Genomic DNA, 24,410 nt, shown 5'->3' on the forward strand with positions numbered 1-24,410 from the left:
AATAATTTTAGTATTGCCGTGTTAAAAAAATCAGGAACTACTAAAGTCCATCCCAAAAATACTGAATAAAACAATTCAAAATAAAAATTTAAATCATTCACATTTTATTTACATTAATCACTTTGTATGTACAGTTCACGTCACGAATCACTTAAGTTACTTCCAGCCTAGTTGGCTGGCTGCTGGGCTGGTCTTCGGAGGTAGACCACGACTCCTAGGGCTCCCAGGAGTGCTGTGATGAGGTACAGGTCCCAGTTGGACAGGAGTGCTGAGTCCGTCAGGAATATGACAGCCAGTGGACTCTGTAAGAATGACTGATGATTATTTCCTTTAGTGAGTTTGTGGTAGAAATTTAAGAATTTGGAAGAAATTGTTCGAAAACTTATTTGGTTAAAAAATACCTAATCAGTTGACACGCATTTACTTAAAATCATTATTGTTTGGTTTAAAATTGTCGCATATAGCTATGCATTTATACACATCTGTCGTAGGCCCTCATTTGTCGTCCATCGTTGGTGTCCAATAGATAATTGAGCAAGCCACACGTTGTCTCATTCAAAAACGAGCCAAAGAAACGTCGACCTTATCACCTGAACAATTATACTTGGTTATTTCTCGAGAAACTTAGACTCATACTTTTAGCTGAAGTAGAATACAATTTAAAATAATTTGGATAAAGGCCTCCTCTCAAATCTATGGCGATTCGCCCATATTTGTAATATAACATGGGCATACGTGTTCGTAAGCGCAGTGTCGAATAGTTTTAAAGTTTCCAAGCAAGGTATGTAATGTCCCTGTTAGCGCTGTGTGCTCGTCGCCTGGCGTCGGGCGAGGTGTCGGCGGCGAGTTGCTGTAGCCCGGGTGTAACACTTGGCACACTTACATCGAGTATCTGATGTAAAGCCGAGGCGGCGTTGAGCCGGGCCAGCGCCAGGGCTGCAGGCAGGCGGGCGTCGGGCGACGTGTCGGCGGCGAGGTCGTAGCAGCGCTTGGCGAGGTGGGCGTCCTGGGCCAGGCCTAGGCCCCGCTCGTGCATGTAGCCCAGGTTGAAGGTCGCTTGAGCATTGTGGAGCTGTTCTGATGCTATCCTGTATATGAAAAAGGGTATAAATAAAGAATTAAGAACTCGAGTGTGAGGGTTTTTTTAAGAATGATGTTGGCGAAATAAAAATTGCGTCGACTCCAAATAACTTTGGAAAAGGGTAGAGCGAAGTAAAAAATATGAGATTTAATTATTAATTAGATAATGCATATTTGGTGTCTGCAGCTGAAATTAAAGTACACAAGTGTTGGAACTTTCACGATTAGGTATTCAACTCTAAGTGTGTAAAAAATTGAATCACATCAAGACTTCATTACTGGCTGGCTTCATATCCCTAGAACAATATTTCACCCCCAATTTTCCTGTTACCCACCAGTAGTGGTAGGCAGCCGCCTCCAAGTCCTGCGGAGTGCCGAGCCCGTAGTAGTGGTAGTCGCCGAGCTTGACGCCACCACAGCTGCAGAGCCCTAGACACCGCTCTGTGCCTGGGTGTATGAGACCCACCTGTAGTGGTATGCCGCCGCCTCCAGGTCCTGCGGAGTGCCGAGCCCGTAGTAGTGGTAGTCGCCGAGCTTGACGCGAGCGGCGCCGCAGCCCTGCGCAGCGCCGCGAGACCACAGCTGCAGAGCCCTGGCCCATCGCTCCGAGGCTGGGATTATGTGCACCTCGCCTATAACATAAATGCATATAGATTTTAAGGTCTATTTCTAAGAGACAGAGTTAGTTCCAAAGTCAAGTAGAGATACGGTAAAGAACACGCCACCATAGTGGCGGTAAGTCCCCTCCTTGAGGAGTGGCTCAGGGAGTCATGGCGCCCTCACGTACCGCATGACGCAGGTCCTCACCGGACACGGTTGTTTCGGGAGGTACCTGCATCGAATCGGTCGTGAGGAGGCGCCCGGGTGTCACCACTGTGCGGATAGCCCCGAGAACACGGTGGACCACACAGTCCAGGAGTACCCTGCGTGGGAAGGGCACCGCCGGGTCCTCGTCGAGGCAATTGGCGACCTGTCGCGTCGGGCCCTGATTCAGGCCATGGTCCGGGTCTTGAATAGCTGGTTACTAGAACCTCTTCATCACACTCACCATTGTCCAGCAAGAAGGCAGCGTTGGTCTGCGCCAGCTCCAGGCCTCGCTCGGCTAGCGCTAGGTACTGCAGCAGCGCCGAGTCCGAGTCTCTAGCTCGCCACGCCGCGTGACCTAGCATCAGCCGGGAACCCCAGGGGCCACGCTCGCACACGTTCTTGAATAGCTGGAAAAAAAAGACTGTTAAAAAACTGTGACTTGAAAATTATATACATTGGTCAGCTATGCTAGAAAATCACACTTCGTGTCTCAAAAATATACTTTCATTATTCAAACATCTTGTCTTGGCCCATTCAGGAGAATCCCTATGGTCAGAAGTTGTATTGGATGTTTAAATACTGCTCCACCTAGATGTAGTTTTGGCCTACAATGAGTCGTAAATATTTAACCGGCATAGCAAACTGGCTACGAACTTTAGCGAAGCGGTTGCTACGAACTTGCTACGCCACTCACAGAGACTGGTCACTCGTAGTTGCCAATCATTCTCCTCTAGCGATCGCGACGCGAATTTGGACAAACTATAATTTCACTATTATGAGATTGAAGCTTTCAGCCTGTCTTTCTGCTGCAACTGGGTTGAGTAGGTCAGATAGGCAGTCGCTCCTTGTAAAGCACTGGTACTCAGCTGAATCCGATTAGACTGGAAGCCGACCCCAACATAGTTGGGAAAAGGCTCGGAGGATGATGATTCTGCCCTCACCTCGACAGCCGTGGTGCAGGAGCGCAGCACGCCGAGCCCCTGCGCGTGCATCTGTCCCAGGTGGTACAGAGCCAGCACGTGGCCCGTCTGCGACGCCAGCGAGAAGTACTTGTTAGCCTGCTTGAAGTCGCGACGGACGCCGATACCACCTGACAGAAAAATCAAGTTCAACATGTACAAAACATGGTAAAAATTGCCCACAACGAAGTACTCGGGGCTAATTAACAGCCACGAGCTAGATCGATCAATCATCCGGTCGGTGAATAGGTCCATCTTGTCATTGCAAGTCCTTACGTGTTTCAGAAGACACGTTAAATTGGCAGGGCAGACAGAAGCTAGAAAGTCTGACAACCACTTTTACCAAGGGGTACCAGGATTGCCCGAGCAACTGCGTTAATTAGGTCAGATAGGCAGTCGCTCCATCTAAAAAATAGGCACTTAGCTGCATTCGGTTAGACAGGAAGAATTTTACATAGTTTATTTATTTTCGCAAACGAAAAATATATTAAACATATAAAGTTGGAAAAGGCAGGGCAGATGATACACTCACCGAAGTACATAAATCCTAGATGCAGCTGTCCTTCCACCCAGCCCTGGTTGGCGGCCATCGTGAAGTATTTGAACGCCGCTGCTGTATCTTTCGGTACTCCACGACCCTAACAAAAATAGTTTGTATGCTTGACATGAAGAATATTATTGTCCAATGTCCATTGGTTCGTGACGTTAAGTTCGGCAAGTCACGCGGGCAGTTATTTCAATTATGTTAAACTTTCAATTCAACTTTATCTCTAGAACTATAAGGTCTTAAATTATGTTCATAAAAACACATGTTGTAGAATGTAGATAGTAGCTTGACTTGTTGTAGTAGGTACGTATATAAATCTAACTACCTATTTCCGACCTTCATCAAAGAACATACTTTTCATGTAGATCTTAAATCATAATATACATACCTGTAAATACATGATGCCCAATCCGCTCTGTCCAACAGGGTTGTTCAGCTCAGCAGCTTTCCTGAAGTAACGCAAAGCTGTCTCGTTGTCAGCCTTAATGCCGTCACCACCTTCTAAGTATATCTGCAAAAGAAGATATTATTTTAACCTTTCGTGTGTTTTAGACGTGGATCCATGCGAGACACAATTAATTTTCTATTGTTCTCTAATTAGCGGCATTGAAGAGGTTAAAAGATGTATCAAAAATTATTTAACAATTTTACCTTCATATGTACTGAGACTGCATTTAAGATATGCTCTACCAGACTAGCATCGGCTTAAAAAGAGATGTAAACAAAAAGGGTACATAAGGGTAGTTCATTAAAAACACAAGGGATTTTATACGGTTAGCACATAAGGCAGTAGAAAAATATATGCTTATTTTCTAGTAACAATAAATGGTAACAAAACATACCTTGCCTAAGAACGCATTGGCCACCGCATTGCCAGTCTTAGCAGCTTGCTGGAAGTAGTGGAGCGCCTTGTTGATGTCCAGCGTCACGCCGCGACCGCCTTGGAAGTGAAGCTGACCTAGGCCCACCTGCAGGAAAAGATATAAGGTGAAATACATGGGTATATGTATGGTTTATTAGGGTAGGTTCATTCGATATAAGGTAAAGCAACACTAGGAGCGGGCGGTCCGTGGATGGGTGACCATCTTGTCATGACGAGTTCCTCCGTGATTTGGAAGACATGTTAAATTGGTGGGTCCCAGCTCTCATGTATCATCATATCTTTGGTAATGATATACATGGATATCTTTGGCAATTGTTACAGGTAAGCAGAAATCTGAAAATCTTCAATCAGTCTAACCAATGAATCGAGCTAAATGGCTGAAAAAAGTCAGATAGGCAGTCGCACCTTGCAAAACTACGATACTCAGCTGAATCCGATTAAATTGGTAGCAAATTTCATCTATGAGCCGCATGCGTTGTGTCGCTGGAGGTCACTGGGCTGTCACTGAGGCAGTGGGTATATTCACCTGTGCCTGCACGTCTCCCTTCTCGGCCAGCAGCTGGTAGTACTCGATGAGGTCGGTGTCGAGGGTGTGCGTTGTGTCGCTGGAGGTCACTGGGCTGTCACTGAGGCAGTGGATATATTCACCTGCGCCTGCACGTCTCCCTTCTCGGCCAGCAGCTGGTAGTACTCGATGAGGTCGGTGTCGAGCGTGCCGGGTCCGCCGCCCTCAGCTTCGTCTATGAGCCGCGTGCGTTGTATTGCGGGACCACCGCTGAATGTTACTTGACTGGCCACTAGAACAAATTGTAAACGTTGATAATACAAATTATGAGAAACACTGCACTTGGTTTTGGCATAAATCATAAGAAAATTGAAACCTTTAGATCAAGTTGAAGAAGTTTTCATTTACCTACTGTCATTTTCAATATCTGTTTCAAAAATGAAACGTATTACCGTGGTAAAGTTTTTTGATGCAGTTGACAATTCTGTCCGTCAGTACAGAAAATATTTTTCCCTTGAAAATTGAAAGCTAAAATCGTATTCAGAATAACGGTCATAAAATATATATGTTGCAAGTTAACTGAAGCATTCAAATACCACTTGATAAAACATTAAAAAAAATGAGATATGTAAATTGCCATTGAAATACCTAAATGTGCACGAAAAATGTGTAAACATTTTCGAGAACATTATCCACTTTATTTATCGCGAGCTGTTTCTCGCAATTTCACCCTACGGAACACATCCCGTGAAAACTACTTCCTGTACACGGATAAAAAACAGATCGTATTTTACAAATCATGTAGCTTTTTCTATAGGACTTATTGACTTACTGGGGAAAGATTTTACCTGCATGACAACACAAACTTTACTTCTTTATAAAATTAGCAAGGATAACTCCACATACCTTTAGAAGCGACCTTCATATACAGATCCATGGCTTTAGGACAGGAACTAGGCACGGTGTTGCCACTCCAGAACCGGTACGCGAGCGCCATCTGTGCGAAGTCGCTGTCCCCGAGAGCTCCCATCGTGTAGTGGACTAGGGCTTTGGCTTGGGAGACGGGGACCGCTATGCCGGTCGCGTACAGGAAGCCCATGCCCTGGGAGAAAATAGGTTAGATTAGTATGGAGAAAAATGAAAGGTGATCGCTAAAATGAAAGGTTTTTTTTAATACAAGGCAGTTACAAAATGAACTATGTATTTATTAATTGAAAACCGGCTGAATATCAATTTGCAACACAGTATACTATTTAAAACCAGTTTCGATTCAGTTAAGCATTTTGGCTTTGTTTTGAAATACCTTATATATCATCTTTCCTGACTGATTCTCTGTGATATGATATAGAATGATGACAAACAATAATTTTTAAGTGAAATTTTCACAAGGGAGTACATATGGGTACATTGAAGAAGTACATAAGGGTCGTATCTACAGGAAATATATAGGGGCGTAAATAGGGGTGGCACATAAGGAAGAAACTAGTACTCTTCTAGAATGTAAGTCAATATTCAAGCTACTCACAGCATGAGCATCAGCATTTCCTTCCTCAGCTAACTCCTCAAATATCTTCTTGGCCTTATCGAGATCTAGTTCCACTCCTTCCCCGAAGATATAAGACCAGGCCAGCTTGATCTTAGCGGGAACGAAGCCAATGTCGGCTGCTTGCTTTATTTGTAAGATGGCGCCGCGAAGGTCGGGGGAACGTCGGTTTAGCTTGGCCATTGCAATGTCGTAGAGTTCTTTGGCTGTAGAGGAAATTTTATTTAGATTTTTGATATCAAAATGAGTGTAAATGGTGTTATTGTATGTGAAATGGTTTGTTTCGAGGTTTCTGTGTGTAGACCTGGCAACATTGAACATATATTGTGACTTGGTGGCCCTTATTTTTGTTTCGCATATACTGGTAAAACTATGTGCTGCAACCAACTGGTTAATATGTATAGCTATTCATTTAAAGGGCTCTGATTAAATTGCATTGTTCCATCAAAGGGCTAGGTTTTTAAATTGCTCTTTTAACGAGTTGTCAGTGAGATTATGTATAATCCTGGTTTCATATAGAATCTGGTTTCTTATACTTGCAAGTAATAATCAACTTTTTAGTAAGATATGAAACTTACCTTCTTTCAATTCTGGTGATAATTCAGGCTCTTCCTCAACAGGTAATGGTGGCAGTGTGTCTAAAATATCTTGTGGATTCTCCTCCAATTTCTATGAAAAGATATAAAGCAGCTTTAACTTAGGTAGTACATGGATACATACATATATACAATTTTTATTTTGAGGATACAAAACATAACAGCTGATTAAATAATTACTGAAGAACAAGTTTTATTTATGATTATTGTAAAAAATATTTTTCTGCTTCACTTTATCTTGTCTACTGCTCTGGAAAATTAAGTTCCAATTGCTTAGTTTATAAATATTTTTTTTAAACATACAAGCAATGATAATATGATCTATCAATATCATCATATTTATTCTACTGCTTACCTCAATTTCACTTTCAGAATTATCAGAAGCCTTTGGGTCATGTATCCAGGCTGTCTCCGTGTGCCTCAGCAGGCTCTTCTTTAAGAGCTTCAGAGTATACTCCATCTGATCTAAATGGTTATCTGTAAGTACAATGCAGAAGCTTGGTTTTAGAGTGTGGATAGAATGCTGTGCTGTTTTGAACCTTAAAGCTAAGAGTTAAGGTTTTCCCTGGATTGTTATACTTTATAATGCCTTATATGGAATTAAAATGACATGCAATTCTAAACCTTATTTGAAATAAGAGTCGTTGAATTTTTATACCATAGACAGAATGTAAATAACATGTAATTTTGAGCATTTTGTATATGAAACATTCAAGATTGGAGTTTTTTACTATGGATGAAATGACACGCAATTTTTACTTCCTAACTATAAGGTTCACAGGTTGGAGTTATAGACTTTTAATAGCATGATTTGCCATTTTAAACTCTAAGATGAAGAATTAAGATTCATATGGTTTTTCCTAATCTTGGTTTGAATATTTGTATGAATATGAAGGTAATAATGTTCAGGAAAATTATAGCAGAATATAACAACAGTGTAACTATCTGTTGTATAAATCTATTCTGTAAATGAGAATTTTATTATATTTAGCCTACATTGTAATTTTATTGAACAGTTGAAATTTCATAACATTGTGGCCATTGGAAATACCCAGGAAAATACTATTCTTATTTACAATAATTACACTAGGTTATGTTAAACACTACACTGTGGGCTGTAAGCAGTGAAGCAAAACATATTTATCTAACAATAACACAGTCTTTAAAACATAGTTGTCTAGAAGAATACCAAAACTTAGCTAAAGAAACCAAGTTAAACATACCTTTATTAGTTTCTTCATCTTTAGGCACATCTTTGGTATTCCTCAGAGCATCAGCATACTCCTGAAGAGTCACGATCTCCTTATTCATAGCATCCTTCAGCTCTTTAAAGTAATCGGCATCAACTGTTTGGTATTTTGAGTCCAAGCTATCACCACTGTCCTCTTCTTCATCATTTTCCTTCTTTTTACTGTCGTCGGGCCCTAACAACTCACTGGCCGATAACACAAAGCATAGACACAAGAAGTACAGTTCTAAACGCTTCATTTTCTTAATTTATCTCACGCATCGGACCTAAACACTTACGTGTCCCTACCGAACACTATTTTTGTAATTGCACTGATGTTTATGTTATGAAAGAGAGCGAACAATTAAACACCGCTAGCGAACGTACACGTGTTCAAGAACGCTTTAAGTTAAATATTTTACTACAATACTAATTAATTCATTTGCGACTCATAACTCTTGTAATTGTTGGAATTTTGTGGAGGAATCGCTGTAATTTTCTCGAAAAATGCCCCATTAGCAGTGGCTGTCAAAATACTGCTGTCAGTGTCAAGCAAGCTGTCAAAAATCTATCAAACAGTTGTCAAAAGAGGGAAGAGTTTCCCGATTTCCCAGTACTTTTCAGTCGCGATTTTTTTCAGTTATTTTTTGTTTTATTTTATATCACCATATAAAAGGTTCTCTGTCTCAGCTTTCATTCACAGGTTTTAAGTTTAATTTTTATATACAAAATTCATTTGAGATTAATTAAATCTGGCTGATATGCAAATGTTTTTGTTTTTCGCGAACTGACGTTGACAATGAGACAACTTGACATTTTTTTTGCATTTTGTTTGATTGACAGACAAATGACAGCAAAAGCTGTCGAAGTTTGCCGAAATTTACGAATTTTCTTACAAAACCGTGAAATGTTGTGTTAACAGAATATTTGGTTGCGAAAGTAACTTACAATCGAGGTGAAAGGCATAAGATCTCTGATTTCTAGTGCCTCGTAACTGCATATAACCTAAAATGCTTCGGGTACCGGTTAGAAGGGGTTTCGTTCACCACCAGCCCGGGGTTCGCTTTCAATCGTCCAGCAGCTTCATACGGAGTAGTTTTATAGACTATTTCCAGAGTAAACATGGCCACAAGTACGTCAAGTCTAGCTCCGTGGTCCCTCTGTACGATGCCAGTGTTCCTTTCGTTAATGCTGGCATGAACCAGGTAAGACCTATTTACGCGCTATTTTTGGTCTAAACAAGGTAGAAATAGGTCGTTTTTGTCTTAAGACAATACTTCAATTCCGTTAAGATGTTACGTTTAGTGGCAGAATGTTAACTAAAGCAAGCAATTGTCTTATTGAATATATTAATTTAGGAAACCCAAACTCAAATTTTATTTCTATCTCTGTATTAAACCGTTATAATCAAAATTATACTATCCAATAAGGTTTAATAATAGCTCTTATATGAGATTCCATAGATTGGTTCTATGGATTGTAACTAAAATGTCATTGAAAATTAAAAAATCACTTGTATGTACCTAATAAGTTCACGTACATTTGTTTTATCACTATACATATGTACATATTCTTCTTATCTTCTACAGTTCAAAGGAGTATTCCTTGGTAAAATAGCAGCGCCATGCCTCAGAGCGGTGAACTCACAGAAGTGTGTGAGGGTTGGCGGTAAGCACAATGATCTGGACGTAGTGGGCACTGATGGACATCATCACACCTTCTTCGAAATGCTCGGCAACTGGTCTTTTGGTGATTATTATAAGGTAATAGTTTAAGACTTGTACTCTGTTTGAATAGCTATTTAATGAGAGGTAAACAATCTTGACATTGCACAAATACATATTAATACATGTTAAACAAACAAATAGTTCAATTGATTAAATTGTTTTTATTATTGTATTTACATTGAAGTTTACAATAAAAAGTCATAACAAGATTGTTCTCATAATTTATTTATGTTTTGTTCATCCCTTTGTTTCAAGGCATCATAATTATTTTACAAATCATCCCACCGTTAGATACAGGATTATTCTTAAAAAATAGCACCTATTTCATTATGTATAGATATAACTTTACAAAAACCATTGTTTGAACCTGAACTCAAAAACATTGCAGTCATCTAATATAATAAATCAATACTAAACATTATTTATTTTCAGAAAGAAGCATGTAAAATGGCCTGGGACCTCCTCCTAGGTCCATACCGACTGAAGCCGGACAAGTTGGTGGTGACATACTTCATGGGGGATGCTGCTATGGGACTGAAGACTGATACGGAGTGCAGGGATATCTGGAGGGCTATTGGGTAATGACATGCTTATTTTTTATGGACAATAGTAATATTAATAGATTTGATAAAGGTAAAATACTGACAGATTACAGAAGAGAATAAACTGCTGACAGAGTACAACAAATAAATAGAAAAGACAAATTGTGAAAGTCTTAAACTTTATGGAAAGGCATAAAAATGCATCTTTTAATTTTAAATAGGCTATTAATAGTCTAAATATATCAAGAGCAAAAATTTTTTTTTTATCATAATTATTATCATATGAGCTGTGTGTCATTACATTTCAAGATAGAAAGGTTTGTCATCCCAAGTTCAAATAAGAACTACTACAAATAACCCTATGTATAACAAAATAAATTATCTACCTTTCAGTGTTGCAGACAGCAGGTTACTAGAGAAAGGGTCTAAAGATAACTTCTGGGAAATGGGCGCGACCGGGCCATGCGGCCCGTGCACTGAAATACATTATGTCAACCCTGATGGCTCCCTGACGGAAATATGGAACCTTGTGTTTATACAGTGTAATAGGTAAGTTTTCAAACTTTAAACTGTAAATATAAAGGTAATTTATTCAAAGTGAGCTGAAAATCAGCACACTTTGAAGGTAAATTTTATAAAAGAAAGTCCATGCTTCACTATTTCCTATGTGTTTTTGCTTAGAAGAAGTAATGGTGGAACAAACTCCATTGATGATTGAACAGTTAGCAACAAAAATTCATTAATAATCCAAACAAAATAGCTGAACACGAAAATCTTAACTCCAAAGAATGTTCAGTGACTTTTGTTGCAGATTATACATTCATAATTTTACCTTATTGAGTTTTCTTCTAGAGGAGAAGACGGTAAAGTGAAGCCTCTGTCCAAACATCATGTGGACACTGGCATGGGCTTAGAACGCATGGCCGCCATACTGCAGGGCGTGCCTTCTAACTACGATACGGACCTGTTCCTACCCATCATCAGAGCGATAGAGAAGGTAACCCCCAACTCCTCATTACTAAATAGCACCTTATAGAAACTGGTATGAGGCTGGAGTGCTAGGCCACCGTAATGAAGTGCGTGCCTTAAAACTACGACACCTTTCTGTTCCTGCCACCATTAGAGAAATAGAGAAGGTAATCCCCAACTCCTTAGTACTCAACAGCAGGATGTAGACTCTGGCATGAGACTGCAGGGCATGGCTGCCATACTTTGGAGTATGCCTTGTTACTACGACGCGATTGAGAAAGTAGAAACTAACCACTGTGACTTATATTTAATTCGCAGCTTGACGAAATCTGGACTTGAAGTTCTAAAATCGTTAATTTTTTCTCTATTAATTTAAATAGATTGTGCACAATAGTCATATTTGCGTTTATTTAGTTCAGCCTACTTTACTTGTGAGAATCACTCTCCTATCACATGTAAAAGCCTGATTTGTTTGTTCATCACACAGAACAGTAAAGGCGTGAACCCTTACGGCGGTAGCTACCGAGAGGACGCAACACTGGACGCCGCGTACCGACGTCTAGCGGACCATATACGAATGATCAGCATTTGTTTGGCTGATGGCGTGTTTCCAGCTTCTAGGTAAGTTCCGTTAATGAAATAGGGGGTTTCTGTATGTTCACTTAAAAAGAAAAAAATTACCAATGTTACTGACTTAATTTTTTGTTAAATAAAATCTATTTTTAAGGTGACTTGGGAGTCTGAAAAGAGAATTGATGAAGAGTTGATTAATAAATTAATTGGTGCAGTGTTTTGAGGAAATAATTTTCCGATTTTGTTTATCTGTATTAAATGATACTTCTTCGTGATTTTGTGTGTGTTTGCCTATTTATATGATAATGTCAAGATTAAATTATCCTCCTCATTCCAGTCTAAACCTCAAACAAATAATGCGAAAATCATTCAAAATATCTACCGACGTGTTCCAAAACCCGAAACTTCTTCGTATCCTATACGACGAGGTGGCCGAAAGCCTGGGGTCCACCTACCCTGAACTCCTGGCCAAGGAAGAAGACGCTAAGCTCATCATTGACCATGAGGAGCAGGCTTACGCCAGGATGCGCTCTGGCCTGATGAAGAAGTGGAAAGACCTGGTGAAGCAGTATCCTGAGGTGGAAGCTTTGAGTGATGTGGAGTTAGCAGGGTTCCATTTGGGATATAAGGAGTTGAAAGAGGTTTGATATAGTGTTCTTCTACTACAATTTAAGATTAATCTTACACCTTGCCTGTGTTTTTTTTTTTCGATTTGCTTAAGTATAGAATTTTTGCCCCATAAAGTAAGTTTATCTTGAATTCTTAATATCAGTAGGCAAAATCAACAGATAAATAAGTCATTGATATCTGCCGTAAATGGTTTGCTGTACTGGTTATTCGCGCAATTTTCAGGTTTCGTAGGCTTATGTTTTTGATTCCCTGTAACTTCAAATGTCAGCTAACATATCTAACTTTTACAGACGATGTCGAAAATAGATTCGAAAGAAATTCCAGGCGATCTGGTGTTCAAACTTTACGATACGCACGGCTTCCAAGAAGACGTGATCAGACGCATCGCTGACCTCAACGGCCTCACCATCGACAAGCGAGGCTTCTGGAAGCTTCTCTCCAAGCACAGAACGAGGCATAAGACCGCCTTCAAAGAACAAGCGAATAACAAAGACCAGCTGTTTAACGAAGCTATAAAAACCATGAACAAAAATGGCTACAGCTACACAAACGACACCTTCAAATACGACTACGCAGCCAACGGAAAGAATATCCAGTTCAAACCGCTCAAAACCAAAGTTATAGGCATTTTAAACGAAGAATGCGTCTTTCTAGACTTTTTGGAAGCATGCGAAGATGCACCTTATTACATAGTGACTAAAGACACAAATTTCTACTGCGAGGAAGGTGGTCAAGCGGCTGATGAAGGCATTATATACGTGAATGACAATGTGGCTATGCAAGTGGACAGTGTGTTTAAGCTCCAAGGGTTTGTGTTTCACAAGGGGTACTTTGCGGTTGGGGGCGGTAGTAGGAAGTGTGTGAACTGTGATATGGAAGTGACACTAGAAATTGATGAAGATAGACGTTTGAAACTGATGCAGAATCATACAGGAGTGCATCTGTTGAATGCGGCGGTTAGACAGGTGCTGCCCAGGAGTGCGGTGTGTCCCACGGGGTCTAGTGTGACGGATAAGGGCCTTACTCTGCACTTGTCGGTCTATGGAGATAAATTGTCGCAGAATGTCATTTTGGATGTGCAGAACCTTATTAGGTGAGTAATATTACTAGATGATTAGATGACAATTTTATAATTGCAGATTGCTTAACTTGTAGTTAGTTTACAGTTAGCCATTGATGTACAGGACCCAAGAAGCACAGTCTTGAAAAAAAGAAACGCTCGAAAGTGTCCCTAAACACTAATTCTGTCTCTTTCTTTAAGGATCAAGCATAAATAAGTTATTGCAAGTTCAACTTTATGCGAATTAGTGTCGTTGGAACACTGAACAAGCGGCCATTGATTGCTTGCTATAACAGTCATAAAAACGTCAAAAACTAATAAATGAATTATTTACCTTAACGAAAATACGATATCCCACCCTTTTATAATCTTGTCGACGCGACGTGATATTGTTACAATTTTTGACGACTGCTTACGTACGCGAGCGCCGCGAGACTATTTGAAATGAGCGCACAATTTTGAATGTTACGCTCATTTTTTGAGACGTTGAATTTGCATCTTGGGTTTTTTGTATATCAATGCAACAAATACTTTAATTTTATGTCCCAGGGAATCAATAAGCTGCAACGCGCCAGTAGAGACCCGCATCGTAGACAGCGTCCAGCTGACCCGAGAAAGCGGAGTGTTGAGCATCCCCGGCGAGACCTACCCCGAGCTGGGCCTGCGCCTCGTGTGCGCGGAGCCCCCGCTACTCTCCAAGTAAGTCTGAGCTGGGTCTGCACTCATTTACAACCTAAAAATAATAAATTATTTTATTACATTCAGTCTGGTGGCCTAGTGAGTAAAGGACCAACCTCTCAAGTATGAGGGCGCAGGTTCGATCCCTATCTAGATTTCTAAGTTTGTATGTACTTTCTAAGTAAATCTTTGACACCATTGACTATGTTTCGGATGGCACGTTAAACTGTAAGTCCCGGCTGTCATTGAACATCCTTGACAGTCGTTGAAGACAGTAAGTCTGACACCAGTCTATCCAAGGCCTGGGCAACTGGGTTGAGGAGGTCAGATAGACAGTCGCTTCTTGTAAAGCACTGGTACTCCGCTGAATCCGGTTAGACTGGAAACCGACCCAAACATGGTTGGGAAAAAAGACACAAAGGATTACATTCAGTCTTTCCAAAGCCCAATCAAAATGCTGCTTGCCTTGTAGTATTCATATGTCTTCTTCATAATGATGTTATTACCAGGGAACTATGCTGCGGCACCCACGTGCCGTCGACAGGCGTGCTGGAAGAGTTCTGCATCACGCTGGTGAAGGGTGCCGGGGGGCAGAGCCCTACGCTGCACGCGCTCACCGGGGAGCGGGCTAAACAGGTATCAATCCTTCTAACTTGAACACAGCATCTACAATTATATGCTAAATTACAAATTAAATATAGCACTTTTGTCTGGTGTAGTACTCCTCATTCGATTACGTAAATCGTATCACCATGTCTCTGATCTTATCCCAATTTATAATTTGGGATCAGCACAAAATCTCTTCTGCTACACCTTGCTATCTGACGTCTTATATACCTGGTCCTACCTAGCAGTCATATGTTCTTTCACACAATCCATCCATCGTTTATTTGGTCATCCTCTTCCTCTTTACTCTCTATCCATCCACAATCTACTCAACACTTTCTTTTCCCAACATAATATACGTTTTTATTATAATATCTTTTGCCCCTCAGGCCCGCGAACTATTCTGCCGAGCAGAGAAACTGGACCAAGTAATAGACCTGATAGAGCCAGAACGCAAAAAGGAAGAGGTTTCTCTTATCAAGCAACAGCTGGCAGAGTTATGTGGTGGTAATGGAGCGCCTTACGGGGAATACGCCAAGTGTTTGGCGCTTCTAGACAGCTTCGCCAATAGAGCGGTCAATAAGAACGATCAGGCGCTGCAGTGAGTTGAATTTATAGTGTTACTCATAATTAGTGTGAATTTATGATAAATTCATTTTATATGATGACTTTTAATGTTGAACTTGTGTTTTTTTATGAAGGGTGTTGTTTTTAGGCAGATTTTGATGATGAATTTTGGGCTACTAAAGTTTTTGTGTTATAGCATTTTAACTTTGCCTACTGGTTTTAAACCGGAATTGTTTTAAAGTCACAACGCACATTTAGACATTTCTTAAATTTCAATTTTTGTGTGTGAATTTCTTATTTTTTGAGGTGAATTAAGTTAATTAAAATTAACAATACTTTTGATTTTAAAGTGGTTTTGCATCTTGTATTCTAGTGCTATAGCCGAGGCCGAAGTCCAGGAAGTGGTCTCGCAAGCAGCTCAAGAGGGTCGCCGCTTCGTGGTGCACTTCCTCCGCTGTTCGTACCTGATGCAGAGCGAGGGTGTCAGAGCCGTGCTGGCGGAGAGGCACAGCATGCCCACCATGGTGCTGGGCTGTGCGGGGGGAGTGCTGGTCGCCGCGTGTACTGTGCCGCAGGTAATATAACCAACAGCAAGACATTCAAATGCAAACATAGTTTATTCAAAGTAGGTTGAAAAACAGCACTTTTTGAACGTCAGAAGTTTTCAAAAGATAGCTCCCAAAACGCCCACCCTTCACCACTTCCTATGCTTTATTACTGGAAAGAAGAAGTAGCGCAACAACCTCCCCAGCAAACACGTGTCTCATAGAATCCCACTTCTTCTAATAGCCGCAAGCAAATCTACTATTTATCGATACCAAAACAAACTTAGCAATAGGGAATTTCTAGACAACCAAGTAGTATATGAATATAACCAAGAACTATTAGTATAGTTCCCATTCTTCACATATCGAACTTCTAGAGACAACCAACCGGTACATGATACTAATAGCCCCCGTCCCCTGCAGGAGCTGGTGACGTCGTCGTTCTCAGCGCACAGCTGGCTGGCGTGCGCGGCGCGGGCACTAGGGGCGCGACCGCAGGGAGGGGCGTCAGCCACCACACTCGCCGAGATGACGCCTACCAAGGTACTGTGATTGGGTACAATAATGGAGACAAAAAAAATAACAATTTGTGATTGAAAGACTGTGATTTATTTTAATTTAAGACGTTTTTAGATGTACCTCTCAACATGGTCACAGTAAATATTTTAATCCGATCTGTATAAATATTTTAATGTATCTGTTTTGTGCCAGTGGGACAAAACAGATACATAGATTCCACTGTGCAAATGCTGACAATACTTTGTATCGTGAACTACTTACGAATGAAGTAAAACACTCCATGTATCAGCAATTTTCTTCATATTGGACCGAGAGTAACACAATATTATAACAGCACCGAATATGTATATGATCTATCTAATTTTGTTTCAAAAATATTTTATAATTCAAAGTATATAATGTGCATTTTTCTAGTATGCTATTGATGTATGTAATATGTTTGGATGATCTTACAGTTAGATATTTTTAGATCTGAAATTGTGACTTGTGTATTCTAAATCCAACAGGGTGACATATCCAAGATGACGAATCCGTTTACCGTTACTTTTACTTTAGACATTACTTTAACTTTAACTTTTGATGAAGAAACTGGCCGTTAGACATTTAAATACAAATCTCTATTACAGGTGAGCCTAATAAACTGCGAGCAACTAGTCCAAGACGCAATGCGCGTCGCCATCAAGTTCGCTAAATCCCACATTAAGGAGAACACGGAAGATTCTAGAACGACGCAGACTAGACAACAGAACTGAAAGCATAAATTATGAATAATACTTTTTATTTTGAGACTGTGAGTTTGTTCAACTAAGATCTTTTAGGGGTACCGATTTTTTTGTGCAGTTGACATTTAGCTGATGAAGCTAACAATTTTCAAAGAAAAATAGCATTTTTTGTACTGACAGACAGAATTGTCAACTACTCCAAAAAAGGTAAGATACAAAAATATGAATATGAGTTAAAATGAATAGTTTCAACTATTCGAATTTATTCAACGTCTTAGCATAATATTATACAAACTTGGGAAATATTTAACTCAACCCGAGTTTGGTGAACAAAATAAAAGTTGTCTGTCCTATTGATTAAATTCTATCTTTTTATCTCAATATATGCCGCCTTAAAACATTTATAAAGTCAATAAAAGACAGTCGGTTCGGCAGCTTGGCTGGCTTTGGCCGATGTTAAATTACTTCAATAGATTTTCAACCTTATCGCAATAGTTAAAAGTTTATGTTCGAATGGCAAAATTGTACAGATTCAGGTTGAACTGCTGGCGTCTGTACAAGGTAAAAAAATATTGCGTTATTCTGTAAAAATCTCGCGCATTAATAGAATCGATAAAATGTGTGCGTCAGAAACACTGCTAGGATATGATAAAATCTGGATTTATTGAAAATTGTTTAGTATCATTTTTATTTATTATGTCTATTTATCCTAAAAAGTTATACAATAATTTTAATAATTCAATGTTTTATTTTTACAATATTTATGAGACTAGGGAAATGTATTTTGGAATTTGTTTCGAGTCGTTTACTTGGTTTATTTTATCTGTGGCACCGATCAGTTAGATTATACAGCCAAGAAACACGTACAGTCAGTGCAAAAAGTTGTTCGGATTTCAGAAAAAAATATTTTCGCGTTAACAATATTATTTTAAATGAACTTTACCTAATATAATATTTTGCAGTTGCAAGCCGACTTATAGTTTTCGAATATCCTGTTTACACATGACTGTACTGTTGGTACTACATAAAGACATAATTATTGTATTTTTAACTACATATATTGAACTGCCTTATTAATATTAGAATTTGAATGAAATTCGAAATGTATAGTAGCAAGTCTTCCTGTAAATAAATTAGTGTCTACCTCTATTTTTTGTAAATAAAACACGTTACAAAGTTAAGTGTTTTTATTTGGATCATTTTGCGGTTATAATACTGTGAATATTTTGGGTAACTCCCAGACAAACTAACCTTATTTCTGAAATAGGTATGACGACAGGATTAAAAAATAGTCCTTCTTTTAGTGTACCAAAACATATTGAATGCGCATTTCATAATGTCTTTCTTTCATTCATCATGCCTATACTGTGATTAGTCAACTTCTAACCTAACCTTATTTACGAATAAATATGTACTATAGGTAGCTATAGACAAAAGGATATAGAACATATTCACAGCATTTTTTTAAACAAATAAACTACAAAGATTTCCATACACATTTTTTATTGTAATGACATCTTAAACTATTTATTTTTAAGTCTAATTAAATATATGTACAGTCATTTTTGAGATCCAAACGGATCGTTGCAACGCGTTGGTTCGATATCACACTTCACGACACGGGTTTGACTCCCAGCTGCGTAACGAATCGTAACAGTATTGATCATGTGCTCTTTATTATTTTACGATGAAGACTTTCAAGTTAACAAAATCATCAAAAAACTGGAGAAACAAAATCTTTTGGCGTTTTTCTATAAATAAACCATTCATGTCATACTATAACCGCGATAAGATCAGTAAAAGCAGTTTTATTTAAATGTCTATTAATTCGCGTTAGTTTCGGAAATCAACAAATTGAATTGGAGAATAATCAAAATACCACAAGATGAATACCATTTTACAAAAATAATATGGAATATGCCAAATAATCGACACTAAAAATCCATAGTGATGTACAACAACATTATCGATATTTTTATCCCCACAGTGACGTCCCACGGAAACATCGATACATTTTCATCGACTTTTCCTCATCGTAAAACAACTGAAAACGAGCACATTACAATATCTCGCTTAATGAGACAGCGAGATGTTACTAAATGCGTGACGCAGCCGAGGGCCAAAGAGCACGGACTAGTGATTGTCCATGTACTGTAGCTCGGAGAGTAGCAGTACGGTGTTGGGGAGGGGACGGGGCTGGGGAGATAGGATCGTCAGCATCTGGCGTTCCATGTCTACTGCAGTCCTGTGGAAGAAATTGGTAAGTTAGATGGTTGTTTTAAAATTGACAATAGTCAGTCGTGGTCTTGGGGAATTTAACATGCTTGTAAAAAATAGTTTTGTATGAAAATAAGATAAAGAGCATTGCATTTTCTGCATTTTAACTTTTCTTGCAAAACTCTTGCAACAGCACTTTTCTGTAAGTCTACCCACGTGCGCCTTAGAAACGTGTTGTAATTAGGTACATGCCTTGTTAGGTGGTAACGTTTGTAGTTAACAAATGAATTTTTGAATTACATAAAAATATCGAAAGTTTTTGAGTCAGCTGATTTCCCAACATCGGTAGTTCAACATGTTCCAAGTTATTTAATTTTTAGAGATATTTAATTCATAAAAATTTCATTTATTTTCACACAAACACAATCAGACTTCGCCACTAAACACCACCTCCACGTCCCAGACACAGTTTCTATCGCCGGATGCACGCTGAATGCAGGTTACTTCCAACCAGTATCTGTGGAGATCTAAGGGGGAGGCCTTTATTCAGCAGTGGACGGCTATGATGATGATGATGATGATACTCACACACACACAAATCCAGCTAGATTAGAGTGCAGCACGTCATCGTCCGGGCCGGCAGCGAAGGACACGGCGAGCAGGCGGTGGTGCAGCGCGGGCGACGGCCACACGCTCACCAGCTTGGTGAGAGCGTCCTCCGCTCGCATCCCGAGAGGCATGCACGAGACACCACACTCACGTCCCAGACACATTTGTTCACTCAATACTCACACACACACAAATCCAGCTAGATTAGAGTGCAGCACGTCATCGTCAGGCCCCGCAGCGAAGGACACGGCGAGCAGGCGGTGGTGCAGCGCGGGCGACGGCCACACGCTCACCAGCTTGGTGAGCGCGTCCTCCGCTCGCATGCCGAGGGGCATGCACGAGTCGGGGAGGGATGGGGCGCCCACCTGGGGGAAATAGATGTTTCTAGAAGACCTAGCCAGAATAGTGTTCGGAGTTTAAAAGTCATTGAACTGAGAGATCGCGTTCTGTTTTTAAAAATTGTCATACTGGGCTCCCATTCTACTTCCTTGATTTTTTTTTATAATAAGTAATAATAGTAAAATATGACCCTCAATTGGACCTCTTGAATCTCAAAAGAGAATTTTGGAATTGAAAATGTTTTTTCCAACTTGTAGTCATTTTTCAATTTAAAGATTTAGAATCTTCATGACGGTTTATGAGACATGGTACTATTGCGAAAAATTAAATGGATGAACAGAGCGATAGTTGTAAATAACCGACTTCCCGACGTCTTTACGAAGAAAGTTTTGAATTTGACGTTCACATTTTTCATTTTAATAGACTGTTTTACAAATCCACAAGTTGCATGAGTTTAAAAACTCAAGAAATAAAACTATATCCTACTTTATGTAAGTACATAGTTGTTACCTTGTATATCTTCAAGTCGGAGAACTTGACGTCAAACGAGTGCGGGTAATATGGTGTTCGCTTGCCGTAGAAGTACTCGCGGATACGCGCGTCACGCGACTCCGCTCGCTGTGTCGATGATCTCTCTACCACCTAGATGGAATAAAGACATTAATAATTATGGTTAAATTAATCTATTCGGCCTTTAAGAAAAGTAATAAGAGATGCCTGCAAATAAATAGTGAAGAAATATTATTCTAAGCCCATTTTCAACAAAAAGACAAACGTCCGATTAAAGGGCTGTTTATCATAAATGAAAGACATGTATATTTAAACCGAAAACGGTTGATTCTAGAAGTAAGGTTCCACAAAAACTGATTATGTAATCGGTTGTCGGTTCGGATTCGGGAATTCCTTATAGTATAAAGAAAGGTTCATAATCATATAATTTAAATACTTACGCCTCCGCTCTTCGGTAAGTAGACAACTTTCACGAACTTAGGCATATCCCTCTTCAGTTCATTGTATAACCTCTCGTTGTCCAGCACCAAAATTACATCAACCTAGATAAAATTATTTCAATCCTTATTAAAATTATAAATGCAAAAGGGTCTGCTGTCTGTGAATCTTTCACATGAACCAATAAGCTACTAAACCAATTTTACCATGTGATACACAGATTGTCTAGCTAGAGCCTGAGATGTCATTAAATGTAAGCCAACTTGCCAAGGCTGATTTGTTACCTCAAAAGCCTGTGCAGCGTGTGTGAGCACCTTATACCCCGCGCCCTTGATCCACCCGCAGGTATTGATGATTACACCTGATGTGGAAGCTGTAACAAGGGTACAGTTATAACCGATCTAGATTCTTTCTCTATTGTTTCTTAAAAAAGTTTATTGAAAAAGTGTTTAAGGTGCGTTTTGAAAGCGAGCTGGCGACCGCACTTGCAGCGACTGCATGAAATCGGTCTATAGCTGTGTGCCATAATGGTTTCATGTAAATAAATACAAACCAATAGCGTAGTCGCGGCCGATTTCATGTAGTCGCGCGTGGCATGTGCAATCGGCATTCAAGACGTACTTATAAGGTTCTCCAAAATAAATACTGATAATGTAATGATAATCTAATGAATGAGTTGTGACTCAAGTGAGACCTTCCTCTATTTATTCTTTAGTTACCTTTCTTATTATTCTCGCACCTCTCCGCAATAACCTCGGCCAGCCGGGACACAATAGTGTTGTACAGCTCCAGGTTCTCCCCGGGGGAGTTGTGACCGAAGTGGTACACCAGCGGTGCTTGCTGGCTGAAGCCTTCTTCGATTGACGCTGGCCTTTCTACCAGGAGGGCTCCTGTTGATGGGAATGTATGTTAGAAGTTTTGTTGAGTTCTGATACACTCAATGAAAAAGCCTAAATAGCAGCATATATTCCAGTTCAACTGTGAATCCCTTTTTTAACTAATAAAGTTTTTAAGGACAATAAAGATTAAATTCCAATCCGATCTGCCATTCTTCCAGTATTAAGGGTCAATTCCCACTGAAAGAGCAGCGGCCGGCAGCGGCCGGCAGCGGCCGGCAGCGGCCGTAATTGCAAGGGATTGAGCGCGAGCGCGGCGGGCCGCGCGGCGCCGCACCGCGCTCTTACATTTTCCGTGCTCTTACGGCCGCTGCCGGCCGCTGCTCTTTCAGTGGGAATTGACCCTAATGGTTAAATCTGCTTCTCTACTGCTGCTACTTTTGCAGTATGTTAACCAGCACCCCAAAAACGAGGATCTCAATTTAGATATTTGTATGTTTTGTACAGTTGACTTCACATTTAATAATCTGGATGACAACAATTTTGTATCTTGAAATTTACAAAGCTTTCCCTGTCACCTTCTGCAAAATACATACTTAAGTTTCTCACATACAAAAAATACTATAACATGCATGAATCTCACCAATAGTCCCAGGTACACTAATATGTCCCTGTCCAACATCCAGATCCACATAAATAGGCCTCCGTCCCATCCTCACAGCGTAGTTTAGCAGGATCCTCGTGAGAGTGCTCTTCCCCACATCACCAGGGCCTACCACCATGGTGACGGGACCTCGGGTGGACTCCTGTTCTGCTGATACTCTTTGTTGTTCAAGGGCTGCGTGGACGTTGAGGTATACAACCTGGAAGAAGGTTTGATGTCTTCAAATGAGGAAGTGGTTTTCCGTTTAATTTGATTGCTGTAAGAATTGCTTGAATAATGAGTTTTATCATTATTTTATTTACACAATGTTCAACTTGGGTATGGTTAGATATAAACATCAGGAATATGAAGAGTTTATTCTATGGGAAAGTTAAGGGGACTTATTTTAATGACTAATACTACATGGGCTGCTAAATAACATTTAAATTTCAACAAATGGTGCAATAAGGTACAGATAAATCACAAATGCATGCTGATACAACTGTTCCAAAGATTTGAGTTCACAAAACTTATTTGTTTATTTTTTTAACATAATTGCCATGAAAACAGAATATTAGCTACCCGTTTATCGCATCTATTGCTAGCTCACTAACCCAAACTTGTACACCAACTCACCATAGGAGTCTCTTTAGCCACATAGCTGACTTCAGTCCTGCCCCTCAGCTCCACCGTGCAGCCATGCCACGTGAACACCGCTACCTTCGCTCCCGTATGGAACTCATACTGGTTTCCTTTCACGAGTTCCGTACCAAACAGTTCTGCGTAACCACTCTTGATCTACAACAACAATTTACATATTATGCACTAACCTATAAGTACTGTACGGTTAACTAAATTTCTGAAAATCTTTTTAGAGTTAATATAGAAGTTGTAATGATACAAAAATTACCTCTAAAACAACTTTTTCGTTCTTGGATTCAACTTCAAATCGCAGCTCAGAATCGGGGTCCAATTTAAACTCCTGCAGCTGGACTTCAGTCATTTTTCTTGCGTTAGGTACCTCTGGGTCTTATTTCAGTAAGGATTACCCAAGAGTTATTCAGGTAAACAGGAATAAAGTTGAAATTTTATCCTACTGTTTGCTGTGCAGACTCGTAGAACAAATTCAAACAAATACACGATGTAGTACAAGTACTGAAAATAAATAACTAGTTTTTAAGCATAAATTGAGACACAATGTATATAATTAACTAAAAACAAGCTAGAAATCTAGAAATCATTCATTAATGGAACTGGAACGCTGTACGCGAGCGAGATGGCGTTTGATTTTGACAACTTTACACAGATTAAACAGCCTGCAGTCGAACACAAAAGTCATAAAAAAACTAAAAGTAGTTAAAAAATGAATGGCTTTGAAATAATTTAAATGACTTGTGTATTATTTGATGACTATGTTTTGCCTCAGTTTTGTTATTTTATTGTAATGTTGTTAATTTATTAACTACTTTACAACCTACACAACTGTCAATCAAAACTTTTCAAAGTTTCTACGCAAGAGCAAACAAAACGTG

General features: G+C 39.7%; 3 protein-coding genes across 5 annotated transcripts in view; 1 reads left to right on the forward strand and 2 right to left on the reverse strand.

Annotated features, from left to right (window-relative positions):
- Nucleotides 1–81: 81 nt before the first annotated feature.
- LOC110381937 (protein sel-1 homolog 1) lies at nucleotides 82–8,691 on the reverse strand. 2 transcript variants are annotated; one of them, XM_064039925.1, is made up of 14 exons: nucleotides 8,144–8,691; nucleotides 7,276–7,397; nucleotides 6,903–6,993; nucleotides 6,307–6,530; nucleotides 5,688–5,883; nucleotides 4,925–5,073; nucleotides 4,236–4,361; nucleotides 3,782–3,904; nucleotides 3,379–3,484; nucleotides 2,829–2,977; nucleotides 2,129–2,294; nucleotides 1,547–1,712; nucleotides 884–1,088; nucleotides 82–302 (listed from the first exon to the last, which is right to left on the reverse strand). In XM_064039925.1, exons 1-14 carry the CDS (start codon nucleotides 8,406–8,408, stop codon nucleotides 168–170), a joined length of 2,223 nt encoding a protein of 740 aa, XP_063895995.1. In that variant the 5' UTR covers nucleotides 8,409–8,691; the 3' UTR covers nucleotides 82–167. The 2 variants fall into 2 exon arrangements, with proteins under 2 accessions (XP_063895995.1, XP_063895994.1); XM_064039924.1 differs by having other exon boundaries at nucleotides 82–314.
- A 278-nt stretch (nucleotides 8,692–8,969) lies between these two features.
- Nucleotides 8,970–24,410, forward strand: part of LOC110381946 (alanine--tRNA ligase, mitochondrial) — a 317,119-nt gene continuing 301,678 nt past the window's right edge. Inside the window, exons 1-14 of one of the 2 annotated variants that reach the window (XM_064039923.1) lie at nucleotides 8,970–9,353; nucleotides 9,738–9,911; nucleotides 10,308–10,453; nucleotides 10,811–10,966; nucleotides 11,270–11,414; nucleotides 11,874–12,007; nucleotides 12,297–12,600; nucleotides 12,880–13,682; nucleotides 14,199–14,348; nucleotides 14,837–14,963; nucleotides 15,323–15,534; nucleotides 15,874–16,075; nucleotides 16,469–16,588; nucleotides 17,191–17,335. In XM_064039923.1, coding sequence (XP_063895993.1) covers nucleotides 9,159–9,353; nucleotides 9,738–9,911; nucleotides 10,308–10,453; nucleotides 10,811–10,966; nucleotides 11,270–11,414; nucleotides 11,874–12,007; nucleotides 12,297–12,600; nucleotides 12,880–13,682; nucleotides 14,199–14,348; nucleotides 14,837–14,963; nucleotides 15,323–15,534; nucleotides 15,874–16,075; nucleotides 16,469–16,588; nucleotides 17,191–17,316 — 2,994 coding nt within the window. In that variant the 5' untranslated portion in view covers nucleotides 8,970–9,158 and the 3' untranslated portion in view covers nucleotides 17,317–17,335. Of the gene's footprint in view, nucleotides 9,354–9,737; nucleotides 9,912–10,307; nucleotides 10,454–10,810; nucleotides 10,967–11,269; nucleotides 11,415–11,873; nucleotides 12,008–12,296; nucleotides 12,601–12,879; nucleotides 13,683–14,198; nucleotides 14,349–14,836; nucleotides 14,964–15,322; nucleotides 15,535–15,873; nucleotides 16,076–16,468; nucleotides 16,589–17,190; nucleotides 18,464–24,410 lie in introns of those variants that run through there. The other variant, XM_064039922.1, reaches the window with a different exon arrangement.
- On the reverse strand, nucleotides 18,460–24,027 carry LOC110381936 (protein CLP1 homolog). The gene is made up of 9 exons (XM_064039926.1): nucleotides 23,789–24,027; nucleotides 23,515–23,676; nucleotides 22,879–23,098; nucleotides 22,119–22,289; nucleotides 21,684–21,772; nucleotides 21,402–21,503; nucleotides 20,962–21,093; nucleotides 20,296–20,477; nucleotides 18,460–19,531 (listed from the first exon to the last, which is right to left on the reverse strand). The coding sequence occupies exons 1-9, from the start codon at nucleotides 23,879–23,881 to the stop codon at nucleotides 19,420–19,422; spliced, it is 1,263 nt and encodes a 420-aa protein (XP_063895996.1). The 5' UTR covers nucleotides 23,882–24,027; the 3' UTR covers nucleotides 18,460–19,419.

The sequence above is a fragment of the Helicoverpa armigera genome, chromosome 20, assembly GCF_030705265.1.
Source record: "Helicoverpa armigera isolate CAAS_96S chromosome 20, ASM3070526v1, whole genome shotgun sequence".
NCBI lineage: Eukaryota > Metazoa > Arthropoda > Insecta > Lepidoptera > Noctuidae > Helicoverpa > Helicoverpa armigera.